This window comes from Crocodylus porosus, unplaced genomic scaffold (genome assembly GCF_001723895.1).
Source record: "Crocodylus porosus isolate Cpor-Errol unplaced genomic scaffold, CroPor_comp1, whole genome shotgun sequence".
NCBI classification, from domain to species: domain Eukaryota; kingdom Metazoa; phylum Chordata; order Crocodylia; family Crocodylidae; genus Crocodylus; species Crocodylus porosus.
This window is the reverse complement of record NW_017728931.1, coordinates 72,663,451-72,681,967: the sequence shown is the minus strand read 5'-3', so window position 1 is coordinate 72,681,967 and position 18,517 is coordinate 72,663,451. Positions and strand designations below refer to the sequence as shown.

Here is an 18,517-nt window from a genome sequence, read left to right as displayed (position 1 = left end):
AAACTGTCACGTCTATTTCTACCACTTATCCTATGACTTCGTTTTCTTGAATCTCTTACAAGATGGCCAAAGGCTCCCTGAAAGCCCCCACACTGAGGTGAAGCAGTTTTCCTTAATTATTTAATGACAAGTTCACAGTTGTAGCAGATTAAAAAGATGCGATTTTCCCTAACTATGCTGATTCTGGTTTGTACCCATCACATGATAATAATTTAAGGTTTTACATTTCTTTATAATATAGTTTCAAATCAATTTACCTAGCTGGTCTTACACTAGCACGTAACTTTTTAAAGAAGAAATTAAAAGTTTTGACATAGGTAATCCATCCCATGATGATATCCTTCCTGATTTTTTTCTATGAAGAATCATAATAAAGCATACTGCTCTACAATGCTCCCTATTCAACTGCTTTTAAATTCAACAGAACCGTCATGCATTGGAGAAAGAGATTCCTTTCTGCCCCTTGTAAGGTGACTGGCAAAAACTCTGAAACATTGGATTTTATTCTAATGCAATTTAATGTAGTTTCTCTATTGCTTGCATAATACAGGTATAAGTTAATAGTTTGGGCACTTTCTTCCTTACATCTTGAGTCCAAAAGGGAACTCCGGTAGACCTTCGTTTTTCTCTCGGCCGTCGCCTGTCTCTTATTGATTTAGTCTGTGATTTATCTTCTTCCTTTTCTTCTTCTTTCTTCCCTCCTTCTGTTAAGAACAACACTTTAAGTACAGTATAGAAATCACCTAATCTTCAGAAACCCTATATCAGCATCTGCCAAGATACAGATATTTTAGCCATTTTAAGACTACTTACATAAAACTCAGCTTACAACATGGGTTCATAACACATTATTCTATATACAGCTTGACTGGCATAATAAATGTTTTGTAGTTACCAGTTGCTGCCACACACCTTACCTCAGTGACCTAAGCAAAATATTTCAGTATAAAGGAATATTCTGAGGCTGATCTAGACCTTAGCTCCAAAATTTAAACTTGAATTTTGTATAACTTGTTATCACAATGAACAACAAGCAATTAAAACAAAACAATCCTCTTTCTCTTGCTCAGTTTCCTCCATTAAAATATATCCTCCATAGCAATCCTGCGGGGGTTTTTTTCCTTATTCAAATAAGGAATTAATTTTATTAATTCAGCATTTGCTTTGATGCAACCTCTTGGGTGTTAAGGCTGACCACCCACCTCCTCTTCCCCTCCAAAAGCTTTCACGTAATTTGGATATTTAATATCCAAATTATGTGCAGGGTTGTACTAGCATAGGACAATCGCCTGCTATCAAAAATGTTTATTAGTCTGCTACCTTTTTTATCAACACATTCAAAGGCAGACACTGTAACAAACCCTACACTAACTTGTTTATTTCTGTTATCGCAATCTTCAGGCCTAAAAAAAGTGAAGCAAAAATAAGAGAAAAAGAATGGAATATCCATGGAGAAAGCACATTTATGAAATTAGGTATTGGATTTTGAATACCTTAAATAATTTTTCTCCCACCAAAAACTCATTTATATAGTACCTACACAGCGCTTACATATGAGAATATTCTTATTTCAGTATAGAAAGGGTACGAAGAATAGGACTATGTAATTGTGGAAACCCAAACCAAATCCAGAACTGCTTCATGACAGGGGCAAATAACACCCAGTATACTGCTAGTCACCTCCTGAAAGCTACTACAAGTAACAGTTTTAGAAAATACTGATCCTTGAGAGTTTAAGATTATTTCAAAGTTTACAGCTGAGTAAAACCAATAGATCATCTACTTTGACCTACATACCACAAATATATATAGTCCTATTCATACTCATCCAGCTTCCCCTATATTAACGTCAATAATTTAGGTTAGATTAAAGGATTTCAGTCCTCAGGAAACTAATGTGTTGCATCTCACAGACACAGAAAGGAAATGGCCATGAATGCCCCAAAATCCTGGTGGCAGGGAACTGGCTGGGTAAACATCCAGAGGATCCTAGCAGATGACTCATACACTGTAGCAGAGCTCCCAGGCTGAATGTAACTTGGGAGTAGTTAACTCATGGCCTGCAGGCTCCTGTTGCCTTTACTGCCTCGGTACCCTGTGCTTAACCCCACATCAGTACCTCCCCGACTCCATTCTACTGGGCTCCCCTCCTTTCTCCAACTTTTGCTTCCTGCTGCTTCCCTCTGGCTGCTCACAAGTTGGACAGCCCTGCTCTATAGGGAGGCAAAAACCCTCAAGATCACCATCAACCTGACTGGGAGGGAATTCTTTCCCAATCCCAAATCTGGCAATAAGTAAGTTTGATCCTTAGCCTAAGAAAAGACACCAGAAAAGCACATAAAAGGATCCTCTATTACTGCAGAGCATCTGCCCTCTCTAGTGGTACGTACTAACCTGTATCTCACCCTGATGCTGCAGAAATTAACAAAATTCCCAAATACAAGAGGCTAATCATGCACTGGAAAAAAATTCCCTCCCGACCTCATGCCAGGTGACTAGCAAAATCTCTGAAACACTGTTTCTGATTATAACAAGTGTCTTAATGCAACTCTACAAGTGTTACAAGCAGAATTCCCTTTAACTCTTGTGGCTCTGGAAGGGACAGCATGAATAGATTTGAACTCCAAAGTAGAAAAGACATTACCATCCAACACTGACCCACCCCTCCCCAAAAAAACATGAGAGAATTTCTCCCAGAAGCTGGATTAAGTGGCAGTAGATACCTTACCTCACAGCTCACGTTACATAGGACCGTGGCTTTCACACTGTGTTCTGTGGAACCCTGGGGTTCAGCACAGGTCATCAGGGGTTCCCATTAGGATTGGGGGTAATGGCAACTACCACTGTCATGCTAGGTTACCTGGCTCCATACCAGCTCTCACAGGCTGTGGAGCCAGGTGTAGGGGTTCCACAGCAAAAGAGGTGATATGAAAGGGTTCTATGATTTTAGGACACTTGAAAACCACTAATGCAGGACATATTACCTTCTTTGGAAAGACGCATGACCCTTTGGTAATTATGGGGAAGACAGTCAAAACATAGCAGACGTACCTCTCTCATTTTCCTTTTTTCCGCTTCTGGAATAGGCAGAAGTTATACCTATAAGGCTGTTTGGTCTGTTTAGTTGGCTTGAAGTAGAAAGAGAGCTAGTGGATGTGGAAAGTGAAGAGGTGGATGACGGAGTAGTTGAAGCTGTAGTTGAAGCTGGTCTATAGCGATGATAGGGCTGTTTGGCAGAAAAAAAAAATCAGTATCAATTACCAGAGATTAAAGGACATTAATGAAAACAGCCACGATATTAAGACATTGAAATAAAAGATCTATATCATACACTTTAATGCTATCATAGGGTACCTGCACACGAGCAGGAAGGTTGCTCCGAGGTACTGTAATTACAGTGCATCAGAGCAGACTCAATTAATCGAGTCTGCTGGATTGTGGTAATTATCAGGCTCCAGCCAGCATGTCTTCTGTATTAAAATCCCTGCGCTTCAAAATGGCAGTGGGGACACTTTATTTAAAGTTCATCCAACACTGCCGTTTTGAAGCGCGGGGATGCTGATACACGAGATGCTCCAGGCACTTTAATTAGAGTGGCTCTCAGAGACTCTCTAATTAAACTTCCACCCCCACAAGCGCAGATAAAAATGCCCATATATTAAGGTGACTATCAAATTCATTAACTAAAAGAGTGAGATACCTCTTCACTAGTTCTGGAATATCTTTGTCTATAATCATCATCTTTAGTTTCTGATTCCTTCTTATCCTCCTGCTTTTCTTTATCTTGTTTTTCTTTCTCCTCCTTCTCTTTTTCTTCATTTTCCTGTTCTCTGGTTCGTGTAGGACGACTTCTTCCTATAGTTTTTTCAGCTTCTTGAAGATCAGTTAATGTTACACCCTGTAGGGAAAAAACAAAAAGCAATATTTCTAAATTACTTACATTTTCACTACTGTTGATGAACACTATATAAAATAAATACTGTGCATCAGGGGTACTTTGAAGAAGTTGGGTTATAGAAAGAATCTACTCTGCAATTCTTATCTATTGACCCCTCCTGAATTTCTGCAATCATTTTTTTCCCTACCTTCAGCACCTGGTTGTTGAGTCACAGTTCATGTTGCGCACATCTGCAGTACAATTTTCAGATATCTTGTACCTCATTCATGGAGAGCATTTAGAAAAACCTATCCAACTTCCTTTCAAAATTACTGTGAGCATCACTAATGATTCAGATAAAGTCAGTGAAAAATGCAGCTAGAGTCACAGATCATCACTGGGATATGTGGATGGTTTTATTAACACAACCAGGACAATTTCTCTGCAACATCCCCAAAAAACATGACAACAGAACCCAATACAATCTCCTCATAGGGCTTCTTGATAGGCTAAAAAAATATTTCATGTTACCTTGAAGATAAAATTACTTACAGCTACAGTACACTGTCTATGACTGGGAAATGAAACATCCCAATGAAAATTTTCCTCTGAGTTTCAGTCAGTCCGTCCACTGAAATCCTTGCAATAAAACTTTTAAAAAACTTTCAGTCAGTCTGTCTCACTGAAATTCTAGTGATAAAACTATGGCTCTTCCGGTTTTATGAAAGGCTGCATCCAGCACTAGGGAAGATAAACATTTCCCACAACAGATAGTGTCAACAGGTGCGTATACACATACTAAGTCGAAAAAGTAGGCGAAGACGACTTAACTAAGTCTACTTAAGTTAAGCCATGTTGAAGTGTACATGCATACAGCTGTTTGACATGGTGGAAGCCATCGTGTGAGCTAAGCCAACTTAACTAATGTGACTTGAGATAATACAGCTTGGAGGTGTATTATCTTGTGCCTCATTCAAGTTAACTCTACTCCACATGAGTGTATGCTCAGAAAATTAACATGACTTTAAAAAGTTAAGATGGCTTAACTGTTAGAAAGTTAGCATGTATGTATGCACCCAACTATTTTTAGCCTCTACTCAAGTCATCAACTTCTGCCATTGACTCTTACTCTTATCAAGTTCTTTCACAGAGAAGATTATGGTAGTGCAACTATAACCTTCTTGTATTTATAGATTCCCTTGACATTAGGCAATCTGGTTATGAGCCCCTCAATGTAAAAGAAATGTCCTTGTTAAACTTGGTTATTTCTCCCTAGCTGTAGATTATCTAAAATAATCTTACTGAGTATTTTCAATCTATCAGAAGACCCCAGGGATGTGTCACTCTTTGCTGTTTCTTCTTAGTAGACTAAAGTGTACTAGCAGGCAATTGCCTGACTGCCTTGAGAGCAACAATGAACTGAATTATCTATTTATAAGTGTTCAGTACAAACATGAGAAAACTGGAAAAGTTATAGAGGGGAAATGCACAATGATTTATTCAATAAATTGATGACTCCCAAGTGTGCACACATGCATGTCTTACTATGAGCTATACACCACACCAGAATGTATAAATTAGTGGCTAAACCGTTTTAAGGATTAGATCAGAGGTAACTGGCTGCAGTTCAGGCCAGATGAACACAGTTTGCAGTAACCAGGAAACAGATCGGAGTGCTAACAAAGATGGTCAGAGATCAAAATGAGAGGTGGCACTGGCAACCTCATTAATGAGCTGCACACAACTTTGGCGCTGTTAGGTTGCAGGTCATTCCTGGATGTCCAAAGAGAATTTCCTCCTTCCTCATCTGGATAACTAACTTGAACATTTCTCTTTGAAATGGAACTTGTCAAGTTACCCACATCTTTGTCACATCAGTCCAGGGACTATGGAGACCTCTTAGAAAGTGAAGGAAATACAGATTTCAGCATCTATTTCTCAACTAGCACAGAAGTCCATAGAACAGAACAGTTGCCAATAAGTACCCTTGTAGAACTCTAAGCTTTGGTTTTAAAAGTCAAAATAACTTGGGAAACTATTATTTCACAGTTTCATAGTTGTTATGGGCTAGAAGGGACCTTACAGATCATCGGGTCCAGCACTCCTGCACTTCGGCAGGAAAGACTGGGATCAGATGACCCCAGCAAGATGGGCATCAAGACTTTTTTGAAGATTTGCCAGGATGCATGCATGTTATATTGCTGCATGTGCAATCCAAGGCCTCATTACTACATTTATCAGGTAGAGAAAAGGAACTCCAGTAAGTTAAGTTCTTAAAGATGCATTGCCTACATACCTGTTGGCCACAAGTGTGTACATTTCACACCCTAACACTTTGACCAAACCCTTTTTACTGGTACTAGTACAGCAAAGAATAAGTATACTCCAGCCCCCATGTCTCTTTGCTTTCCTTTGTCAAATGAAGTGTGCAGGAAAGGAAACTGTTCTCTTCAGTTTCCTTTCAACTGCAGAATCTTGACTTCATTTCACTGATAAAAAGTGGAACAAGTACAGATTCAAATGACTGAACAACAGTACTAGTGGAGTGATGTTGTAGCCATGATGGTGTAGGAATACGAGTGAGGCAAGGATTTTTGTGGGTAACCTCTTTTATTTAACCAGCTGTATGTTCGGGAGAGAGAAGTTTTTGGGCACAAGGCACCCTTCTTCATCTGAGAATGGAGGAGACAGCTTGAGCTGGGGTGGAAGGGATTTCAAGAAGTCACCTGGGTCCAGCCCCTACTCAAGGCAGGATCATCCCTGATTAAACCATTCCAGTAAAATATCTGTATATCACAGGATTGAACAAAGCAGCATATAAATCTCAAAGAACTCCAGTTACTGGCAAGTAATCCTTTTTTCTTCAAGAAATTATTCAAATACACATTCCTAGCTAGATGTCTCCAAAGCAATGCCCAGACACATCTAAGAGTCCTCTATGCAAACAATGCTTAACTCAGGAAGGCTTCCATGTTGGCACAATGCTTAGCCAACACTTGGATAAAGGTCCAAGTAGCTTCTCTACAGATGCTACCTATGGTAACACCACAAAAGGGAGGTGATAGAGGTGGTCTGAACTTTAATGGAGCGGGCCTACTCTGATAGCAAAAATCCAAAAAGTTTCTGGGTTAAGACTAAAAGGCACAGAACTATCTAGCTATAAATATGAACAAGCAGAGACTAGAACAGGGGTCAGCAACCCCCGGCACGCATGCTGAGCATGCCACACATGGCCATTTTGCTCGGCACACCACCACCAGCCCGGGCTCTAAGCAGCTGCTGCTAGCCATGGAGCCCAGGCTGCTTCCAGGAGGCAGCTGGGAGGCTGCAAGCCCCACTGCAAGCAGACAGGGATCTGTGGGCCGGCTGCAGCTGGGAGACTGAAAACAGCTGCTCCGGGCTCCGGCATGTCGGCACTCCAGCACCTTCCAAAAAACACTGTGGTTTTTTCTGTGCTGTGGCCAAAAAACATTGCCTACCCCTGGACTAGAAGGTGGGAAGGCTGGGCTCAGGGAAGCAGCAAGATAGGACCCAGAAGAGCATCTGCATTATTTACAGAGCTTCTTTGGGCTTCAAAGAGCAGGAGTCCAAGTGCCCATGACAGAAGGCCAGAATGCTCTGTTATGATTGACACTCCAGAAAATACAGAGAATCTGGGTCTAGCCTTAGAAAGTGAGGGGTATCTAGCTCCAGTCATCTTAGCGTTGTCCTGGAGACCTTCAACATGTGAAGGTTTTGTTTTAGCAATAACTGCTTCATATGTGGGGAAGCCCTTGCCTTCTAGGGGGACCTTGTGGCTTGCAGCCTTTCCTCCTAATGACTGCTGTGGAAATGGACTGTACTACTGAGAACCATCTTGATTAAAAAACTGCCATTCAGAAAGGATCATTCCAAAAGGCTCTACAGCCCAACAGTAGAGTCACCACAGAGAAGATAACACACTTATACAGCCAAAAGTCATCTGGGCAAGCAAGGCTTGACAGTTGGCAATCTGAAATGGGAGAGTGGATGAGGAATATGACGCATAACTAGCCCAGAAACTAGCCTTTTAGGTCCCTTATCTCAAGTACTAGTATGGTGTGCTGTAAGCAGGTCCTTTATCATTTTATGTATTGCAAACCACCAAGCAAACTTAGGTCTCTTGCAAAATAAACAGAACAAAACAAAAATCCTTCATCTTCTCCAGACATTAGGAAAAGAGCCATTTTCTGCTCTGGCTTTTCCCCAGCACAGCAGTTTGGCTTTTCCTCCTTGCAAGCTGTTCTCTCAAAACCTGCCCCTTTCTGCTCTCTGCTCTGGGTTTTAAGCTCCCAGTTCCTTCATTAGCAGAATGTTCCACAGCTGAACATCCTTAACAGGGCTGGCTGACCCTTCTTATACCTTAATCTTTTCATTTACTGCAAACACAAATCTCAATGGGCAAACTGTTCTTACTCCTGTCCGTCCTCTTCTCCATACTGAGACAGAAAGACTGGTATATACCAGATCAGCCAAGCCATTTCTGGGATAGCAGCACTGAAGGAGATGGTTAGCTCTGACAACCCAAGCTCTAATGAATAAATCACTGGATTTCCCAAGAAGGAAAAGTTTGTTTGGCTTTTCAGGTCTTGGCCTTGAGCCATCTTCAGATGGTGCACTTATTAGGAATGTTTGCTTTGCCAAGGCAGAACAAGCAGTGCAAACATCCATCCGAGGCTGAATTAACTCCACAGCAAGACGGGCATTCTTGAGCCCCTGTGATACAGGCAGAGATAGTCAATTCACAGACCATCCCAAATAAGAAAGGTACAGATATAAAGGTAATGAGGGACTGAAAAAACCCACCTCACTAGACAAAACACTGCCTACCTTGTGATATCAGAAAAAAAACAAGAGGAGAGCAACAAGACATCTTTCTCTGGCTCAAAGGCTGTGAGGCTTTTCCTCATTACAAAGTGTAGGGAAGAGTGCAAGAAAACAAAATTAGACAAAGGCAGCAGGAAATATAACATACTGTTGTTGGGAAAAAAGGGTACAACTGTTCTATTAGGGAAAAATGCTGCCTGCAAACATGGGACAGTAAATGCTCCACTTCAGTTAGACAACTCAGCGTACTAAGGAGCAGGAAGTGAACACTGCCCCCACCCAAATGTGAAGGCCAGGCCAGAGAGCACTCTACAGGTACTGCTTTGCCGAGTTTTCTGCTAAAGGCTCAGGGAGTAAGAGTCACTGAATTGTCAGGAATGGGTTCTGGGCAATTATTTGAAAAATCATTTCTATTTTAGAATTCACTTAAATTCAGTCTCCGATACAGTAAAGAGGTTAACCTTCAATGCATAATGGAAGGCCCATCTTTTCTGCTGACCTTTTTGGGGAGGAGAAAAAGACTGATTTTGTCAATTATTTGATTTATAGTGGGAAGAACACTCATCATATTAGGTAAATTACATATCACTGTACCCAGGAGTTTGGCCCCAATTTAGGTTTTTATAAATGGAAAAACAACAAAGATGTACCTGTGTAGATCTTCTGGACTGTCTTGCTTGCCTGGATCGAGCTTTTCTTTGGGACTCAGACTCTTCATCCCGAACAGGAGTGAGGTATGATCTGAAGAGTTAATTATGATTAAAATCAGTAACCATTGATATCTGCAAAACATTATATGACCATAGAAAATGGGCAATAATATGATGATAGTGATAAGAAAAAGAGGAGAGTTTCCCAAACTAAATGGCACATTATATTTATGTGGCGTATACATTCTCTCTCACACTTGCACACTTTGAAATTTCTAAAAGCACAGAATTTTCCTTCTGAATTAATCTTGTCAAATATTTATAGTCACATAATCTTTAAGCATATCACTAACACCTCACCCAACTCACATAGTCAGCACCTACACCAATCAGTTAAAATATTACTTATAATAGAATAGTAAAATGAGTCTCGAAACCATTTATTTTTTTGGTATGCTACCAGTCTGCCAAAACAATGGTAGAAAAGGGAGAGCCTCCAGTCCTCAGCAAATCTTACATTACAAGCAAACAACAGGTTCAGGTTGACAGCACTTGACATACATTTTATATGTTAAAAAAGCTAAATATGTGGCTATAACAGGAAAAGCACTAGCATACCTAGTACTCTCTTGTCAGAATATAAAAACTGAAGTAGATGACTACTCAGTAAATGCATCTGGAAAACCAAAATTTAGCACATACTGTAGTAGCACCATTAGCAAGCAAAGCAGTTTCACAGGACTTCACTGCTCCCAAGACTATAGTCTACTTTAATTATAACAACTACTGAATAGCCACTTTTCAATACTATCACAGTTCATGATTATTTTTTATAAAAGCAATGAATTATACCAACATCCAGCAAAATGAGCTTCCAACTAATACGCTTTTAGCCATGTTGCAAGGCAAATCAGAACTGAACATTCTGTTGCACTGGCCAATGATCATCCCTACAAAAAAAAGACGTAAAAACTTACAGCATACTTGTTGGTTTCTTTTGTGCCTGTTTTCGTTTGTTTTGTGTTTTTTTAAATACAGGCTAGCCAGAAGTACGCTATGAAACCACAAAGGAAAAAGAAAGATTTAAGTTTTCAGCGTTCTTTTAAAAGATACAGCCCCATGTATAAATTTGAGTTCTCTCTCAAATAAAGATGCATTTTTAATTCTGAGCCTTTAGTTTTCAGACCTGAAGGGCAAATTGTGAAACCAAGGAGCAACACTTATGTTTGGATAGTCCAGGTTTTCTATAGCAAGGACAGAGCAATGTGTGGAAACAGAGCCATAAGTACTAGGGCTGTGAGACGCTTTGGTAGTCAATTAGATTTGAAGGAGATTTGGTCCGATTCAGGGACTGAATCTCTGAATCTGAATTAAGTCAAATCAGGTGACTAAGTAAAAGCTCCAAATCAATTTGAAGCATCTGAATTGATTCAGAAAAGCTTCAGAAAATATTCGGCCACTTCGGAGATTCAGCCACAGACTAAACAGGCTAACAGCTGCCTCCAGCTGGTAAGTCTGTTGGGGTTGGGGGACAGGGAAGGGACATGGGGGGGGAGGGAGGAACGGGATGGGGCAAGCTGCCCAGCCAGGGCAGGAGGGCGCGTTAACTTGGGGAGGGGGGCGGGGGTGGAATGTGGGTGCAGCAGCATTGGGAGCAGGAGCTCTGCCCTGCTGCCGCTTGTCCAGCTGAGGCGCAGGGATGGGGAGGGCGGGATGCAGATGCGGCTTGCTCCAAAACAGAAGGGGGAAGTGGCAGCAGGGCAGAGTCCCTGCTCCCAGTGCTACCACGCTCACATCCTGCATCCTGCTTCCCCTGCACTGGCTGGCAAGCAGCAGCAGGGCAGAGCCCCAGCTCGCAGGCTTGATGCAGGCATGGCAGTGCTGGGAGTGGAGGCTCTGCCCTGCTGCTGCCCAGAGTGAGCCACACCTGCATTATGCCCCCAACACCAGCTGGGCAAGCGGCAGCAGGACATAGCCCCTGCAGCTCCGCCTGCTGGGCCAAGGGCAGGCACAGCCAGAGGAGCGGGGCAAGAAGCCCCATGGCTGCTCTGCCTGGCCCCACCCCGCCACCTGGCCCAGCCTCCCAGCACTTACAAAAAAATTTTTAAAAAGCCCCACACTTACCCATGGCAGCGGCGGCAATTGGGGCCCCTGGGCACTCATGGTAGAGCCCCCCCCCCATGCAGTATGGGGCAGTGGCAATTGCCCTCCCAACCCCTGCTTGGCACCCACGTGGCAGCTGCTCTATGGTATGGGTGCAGTATACTGCATGATGTCTGCGAGCTGCATGGGGGGGCTGGGGCATTTTTCGTTTTCTTAAAGTGCCAGGAGGCTGGGGCTGGACAGTGCAGCCATGGGGGGTTCTTCCACAGCTCCCCCAGGCCAAGGAGAGGCAGGCACAGCCGGAGGAGCCGTGGGAGAACCTGCAGCCACCCACCAGGCCTGCCACTCCCTGACTGATCCGAATCAGCGCGGAATCTCCTGAAGCCGATTCGGCTGAATTGATTCGGGACAGTGATCTGAACCTCCAAATCAAATCACTGTCCTCCGAATTGGCTGAATCGAATACTTCCCTATTCGCACAGCCCATAGTAACAATCATGTAGGGAATCCTGAAGACAGAGGAACCTATTTATATACATCCTCTTTTCACTTATACCATCTCTGATCATATAAAAGTTTTAAAACTCCCCAAGAGAATCTCTGCAATGCAGGGAAGTCCTCTCTCCAAGTGTAACTGTGCCATGTTTACCAGATCCTGTGCCACATTTACCAGTACACCCTGGGTGCAGATGACTTTCTAGGGACATTCTTGTCACCCTGCTATTCTGGACTGACAGCATAGCTCACAGACCCTGTTCCGAGCTTACTACAAATTAGTTGCGCCTTCAAGGCTACTGTGATAGATGACTGAATAAGACCTCTAGACCCTTAGGCAGAGGAAACAAGTAGAAAATGGCACTACACCAGGGGTTGACACCATACAGCTTACTGACTGGATCTAACCCAAAGCCACTTGATCCAGCCTGTAGAGCCTACGCAGGGGCTGGGCAGCTAGAAGCTTGCACCCACCACTACCACTTCTCCCCTCCTTCCACTTCCAGCCAGTAAAGAGCTGCACCAGGACTGGGCAGCACTACTACACAACCAGAAGCAAAGTGGGAAAGGAAAACAGCAGCAGCATGAACACAGCTTCCAACTGCCTGGCCTGAACTCAGTTCCCCACCGGCTGTGTTGTGCCACAGCTGGGGAGTGGGAGGTGGAGAAAAGCAGCAGCAGCATGGGTGCTGCATGACTGAAGCCACTAGACCTGCATCAGACAAGATTATCCCACCACATGGCTTGTAAAGGCTGCTGGCCACTGCATGAAGCCATTGTCTCTCCATCCTCAATCAGAGCATTGTTCTGACACAAGGACCAAGTGGGCAAAAGTCATGCAACCTGCACTCTGTCTGTTCTTCTGTAAGTCTCAGTTACAGAAAGTCTCAGTCACAGAAACTGGCTTTGGCCCTTACTGAATTGTCTAGAATGATGGTAAATGCTGATTCACACTCTAAACAAACAATTTTCTGTTACAAGATAAAATAAGTACTTGATTTCAGAGCTACCAGTGTTTTCCTAAGTAATACTAACAGCTGATTAGGATTATCAAATGTGTTTTAGAACCATTAGATCATCTGGAAGTTGGAAGAACCTAAAACCAAACTCGTCTTGAATATATAGTTCTATTCACACACTATGTAGCCTTTGAGGAAGTGCAACGAGCCTTTCTGGATGACAAAACTGGCCAAGTTAGTTGCCTTTCAAAACAGGAGACTTCACATCATTTGATCTCGGATACAAAATAAAATATGGTTCGTTATGTTTTATCAGCTAGCTCTCTTAAGAGCCTTCTGCCTTTGAGTAATACACTAGAAACACTACAAAAATTAATGTTTTAATACATCTCAAAGTTGACTTGTTCTCAGTTTGGAAATACTAAATATGTATTTAAAGATGCTTTTAAGAAGCATATTTTCATCTGTAACATCACAGTAATAACTGGACGAAGTACCAGTGCATTTATCACCTAAAAACTACCACCCAGGATCCCCATAATTGTTTGCAGCTCTGAAACCAAGCTCTTTAAAGTAACAAATATACAATCACTGGTTTATACTTTATTTTCTTTGCATGTAACTGTTATGAATACATGACCAACTGTACTTTTAGCTTGTCACAGCAGTTTAACTTAATTTAAAAAGTACTCTTACAGCAGAGTAGGAATGTCCACATAGGGAGCTGTAACAGTATAAACCAAATGTATATACAAGCCCACAGTAGACGTAGAATGTGCTGAACCTACCTGTAGTGGTGTTTGTTACTATTATTACACTGGAACAGAAAAGCTGCTATATCACTAGTATCCTTTCATAACTGGTTAAAAAAAATAAACCAGTTTCTCTTCTTAAAATTTTCCCTAAAATAGTACTGTATACTAAAATCACTATAATATCTTGTAATGGACTTAGTTATCAAATACAAATTTACAGACATTTGATCTGTAACAGCATTGGCGGACTTCAGGATGAAGGGAAGCAACAGTGCGTCCCTTCAACCTGGTTCTGCAGCATCGTATAGATCAGGCACTTTGTTAGGGCATTTTGCCACTTACGTAAGTTGATTCGATCAGCTATTATATAAAAGTGCCAAAAAAGACCCACTAAAGTACCCGATCTATACAGATGTTGGGAAAGCTGGGTCCAAAGCACGTTTCCCGCCCCACCCCCCAATTCTTCTAAGCAGGCTAAATGAGGACCTACTAACTTCTCATATTAAAAAAACAGGAATACCATATTTATTCATATACCACACACTGATTTGGGGGAAAAGGTCGTTTCCAAAATTGGGGTCCATGTTTTAAGCAAGGAAGCTGTTTTTTCTTCACTGGAACAAAAGCATAGGAAGGCAATGCTACAAAATGGAGTCTCTTGTAGCACTGGAGTCTCTCTCATGCAGCAAGCAAGAGTGATGGAGTATAGTGCTAACTCATTCATAGCCACTCGCAAACTGGCAACAGTTGCTGGCTGAGCAGCTGAAAAGCTATGTCCAGTTTAAGAGCAGGGATGAGAGGGCTAACATTGAACTCAATCCCTCCGGTCTTTTGTCCCATCTTGCAGTGCTGCCTTCTTATGAAAAAGGCCAGCTCTAGACTACTCTGCTGCCCCCAAGTCAGGTTCTTATGGGGAGGGGGATCGTACTTTGCATAAAAATACTTCTTAAATTTAAAACAGATCATCAGTGTACCAAATTTTCATGCATATATAGTCATTACTCCAACTCAATTTGTACTCCAGTTCAATTCATTCAGATAATTTCCAAGATCTCTTATGGTGTACTGATATAAGCTGTCAATAATGCATCTACCTCTGAATGTTACAACCTGGGGGACAACAGAGATTCACGGTATGTGGACCAGTTGCAGAGATCTAGTAGTGCATACGTTACACTTAATAACGTACATGCAATACACAAACAAGTTAGTGAGAGTGAATGACTGAATAATAGTCTTAAGTCTGGATTTTCTTTTCCTTTTAGTCCATATCAGACTTTTACTGTTTAAAGTAATCAGCTTAAAACTCAAATTATTTTAATTACAGGTTCTCTTTGATGGTACCAACATTTTTACTAACTTCATATGGCTGCTATCTATTCTTATGAAGGTTCCATGACAGCTGCTTTGCCTGCCATAACCATATTTCCTTCTAGAATACGCATGTGTCAAGTAAGGCTGCAGCCAAATGGCTTGAGAGCCATGTGATGCTTCAGATGACTCCACTCTGAGGGGCAGGGAGGCAAAAAATCATTCCCATATCATGCCAGTTAAAGCCCGTATCAGCCACTCCACTACATGTAAATAAATCTGACTTATAATCAGAACATATTTCCAATTCTCACAGCAATCATTTAAATATACAAATACAAGCTTTCAAGTAACATGTTTCAAATTGTAATGCAAACACCACAAACACCATAAGCAAGACAGAAAATTCAGAAAATTACCACGTTGTCTATTGCTGCAAGAGTTTTTGCAGGATTCTTTGGAAGCTTTTCTCAAGATAGGTTTTGGAAGATTAATTATTTGAAATGTGTTAATAAGTTTCACTACATTTAATAAATAGACAATTACTGGTTCTCTTCCAGTCCCATCAGATTGATGGTTAACCACTGCACTCTTCTAAAAATAAAAAGATAATTCTGTACAAGAAAAACAGTACTCTCAAAACCTTTACACACCTCCGTCTCTCCCTGACCTCTGATGTTGAGGATACAGTGCCAGAAGTAGCCGTAGTCACGGTTGTGGAAGTGGCTGTAGCATTTACAACAGATGGTGCAACAGGAACGGTCACTGCTGTAGGAACATTGTCCTTTTCTTTCTCAGAACTATCCTCAGCCCACAAACGATTTGAGGTACTATAGCATCATAAGCAGCAGCACAAAAGAGAGAAAAGGAAACAGCTAAACAAATAAAGCACTTTACTAAACAGCTAACAACATGCAACTTGAGGAATGGATTTTTTTTTTTAAAAGGTAAACATACGCGAGATGCGTCTCCACTGTAACATATAAAGCTCATGTAGAGCTACAGGATTGAAGAAATTTAAAAATCAAGTAATATTGTACCTTTGTGGGGTTTTAAAAAATATATTCTTTGTCCTTCTGACTTGAATGCTTTCTTTGCCAGACATGCAAATCTGTCACTTCATAGCAAAAGCCATTCACAATGTTTTTGAGCCAAATGGTGTAAGTTAAAAAAAATGGGAAAATTAAAAAATCCACAGCCCCATGACCTACTGAACAAAAAACGCATGCACATACATAAGCACACAGTAGGCCTGACCAAAAAAACAAAAAAAAGTGTGCTGATGCCCTTACCTGCTTTGTAAGCTTACTGAAGTAGAACCCGTTGTAACCTTTGTAGTAGTGTTTGCGCTAGTAAGCAGGGGTTTCTGAAGCCCAGCTGGAGAGGTAACTGTTGGCGCTGCCGTAGTAGTTGGAACACTAGAGCTAATCAAGTCATCTTGTCTTCTACCAAAGGAGCCACTGAAGGAGAAAATTACATAATATATATGTCATGTGCATCTTTTATTGTTCATTAAAAGACCATAAAGGTATAAATTACCTTTATGGTTCCTTCTTGCCAATGCTGCTTCTCCTGATCAAGCCATATTTAAACAGAATTCCATCTTTAGTTTCCTTGACTGAGATCCTATTTGTGCTTCCACTGCTGTCCTCTGGAAGTCACCTTTTATACTGTAATCAGGGCTCATGGTAGAAGTGATCTCTTTTATTAGTGATCTCTTTTATTAGACCGACAAGATTTTTGTAAAAAAAAATTCTTTAACTGCCAGCTTCCGGGAGCAAACGCCCTTCATTAGGCACCGGAGAATAGATTTTAAAAGTTCTCCAGGGTAGAAATGAAAGTCCGTATTTCGTAGGATTTCACAGAGGAGTCAATAGATGGAAAGCTCTTCTGGGCAGGCAGTTCTTGCAATTAAAGAATTTTTTTTTGCAACGATCTTGTTGGTCTAATAAAAGATATCACCTCTACCATGAGCCCTGATTGTTTTTTTCTTCTAGACCAATATGGCTAAAACCCGGATAACATTTAATACTGAATATTCATTCTCCTACTCAGAAAGGTCTGGAACCACTGGGTGTCACTAACCACAACGTGTGGATGAATGGTAGTGGCCAAATACCTCATCTATTTTACCACCATCACCTTATTTTCACACTGTGACCCCTCTCTATAGCTCTTCATAATGATACAGACTCCAGAAAATGCAGAATGCTGCTGCACAGCTTTTATTGACAGGGCCAAAATTAAATTCCCTTTTTTTCAAAATACGTTGCGCTTGTTTGAAAGCTCTCTGGATTTTCTTCTCTCAGAAAGATCAGAATCATAAAAAATTTGGGTTGGAGGGACCTCAGGTGGTCATCTAGTCCAACCCTCTGCTTAAAGCAGGACCAGCCCCAACTATACCATCCCAATTATTATGCTACCCTAATACCTTTCCTGTCCATCTTCACTCTTCTGAGAATGGAGGAGAGTGATATCTACACTATGTCAATCGGCTCTGTAATTTCAATTCTGCATGATAGGACTGGAAGTGCTATGATCATAGGCATATTTCTATGCCTATATTTAACACCAGCAATGGCACAGACTGCTCAGATTGTTAACCACATTACTAACTACAAAACAACTGCATACATGATGACCAATTTGCCATCACTACTCTGAATTCTGGGCTCTTGTTGCTAGGATTATAAAATGGCACATAAAACAGCCTGTTATAAGAACAAACTTGTACAAGAAAAGAAGTATACTGATGTATGCCAAATTCAGAAATTTACATACTATTTCTCAAACCACAGCAATACAGGAATTACCATTATGTTTTTACTGCCCCTTTAAGTTAACCAAATGATGCAAAGGAAATAGAAGGAGCCAGAATTGCTTAACTAAAATACACTTAGCTTGGGAGAACTCCCAATTGTTATGGAACTTGCATATTCAGATCCTAGCCAGGCTAGATCAAGGCAGATGTAAAAAAACATAGGAACGTTTTGGGACTGCTGTGAAGTGCCACAAGTATCACACTGCTTTAAAGTCATGTTGACCCTGAGGACACAAAATTGTCTTGGATGTTCAAGTGACATAATAAGAACCAGGCTCCAGGAAAACATCACAATCCCCACCACAGCCAGATCAGTAGAGAAAATGGGTAATAAAAGAAAAAGGTTTCCAGCTTTAAATAAATATGCATAGCATCATGTTGCGTCAGGAGACCCAATAATAAAAAACATCATTTATTTTTGTCCCTTCCTTGTATCCTCTCTTCTGTTGAATCATTAACTCAGCCTTTTAAAAATTAAACTAACAACAGTATTAATTTAAGTCTGTATGTGCCCAAGTACCAAAGTCATATTTTAATGTCACTCTTTTTCCCTTCCCATGTTCAGTGAATGCTGCTCCCTCAGTAGCTATATCCTGTCCTAAATTATATTGTAAGAAACATCTTAGCTCAGAAAAAAATGCCTTACAGGATGTGTTAAGCCCTGCATAAGTTAATTAATCTGCTCACTAGTAGTAGACAGA

The 18,517-nt window shown here is 41.2% G+C and overlaps 1 protein-coding gene across 1 annotated transcript in view; it reads right to left on the bottom strand.

Moving 5' to 3' along the window:
- PPP1R12A (protein phosphatase 1 regulatory subunit 12A) overlaps window positions 1–18,517 on the bottom strand; it is a 187,223-nt gene that overhangs the window by 33,832 nt on the left and 134,874 nt on the right. Inside the window, exons 15-20 of the mRNA XM_019543931.1 lie at window positions 16,288–16,455; window positions 15,649–15,825; window positions 9,373–9,463; window positions 3,701–3,898; window positions 3,052–3,226; window positions 586–704 (exon numbers count right to left, since the gene is read on the bottom strand). Coding sequence (XP_019399476.1) covers window positions 586–704; window positions 3,052–3,226; window positions 3,701–3,898; window positions 9,373–9,463; window positions 15,649–15,825; window positions 16,288–16,455 — 928 coding nt within the window. The remainder of the gene's footprint in view (window positions 1–585; window positions 705–3,051; window positions 3,227–3,700; window positions 3,899–9,372; window positions 9,464–15,648; window positions 15,826–16,287; window positions 16,456–18,517) is intronic.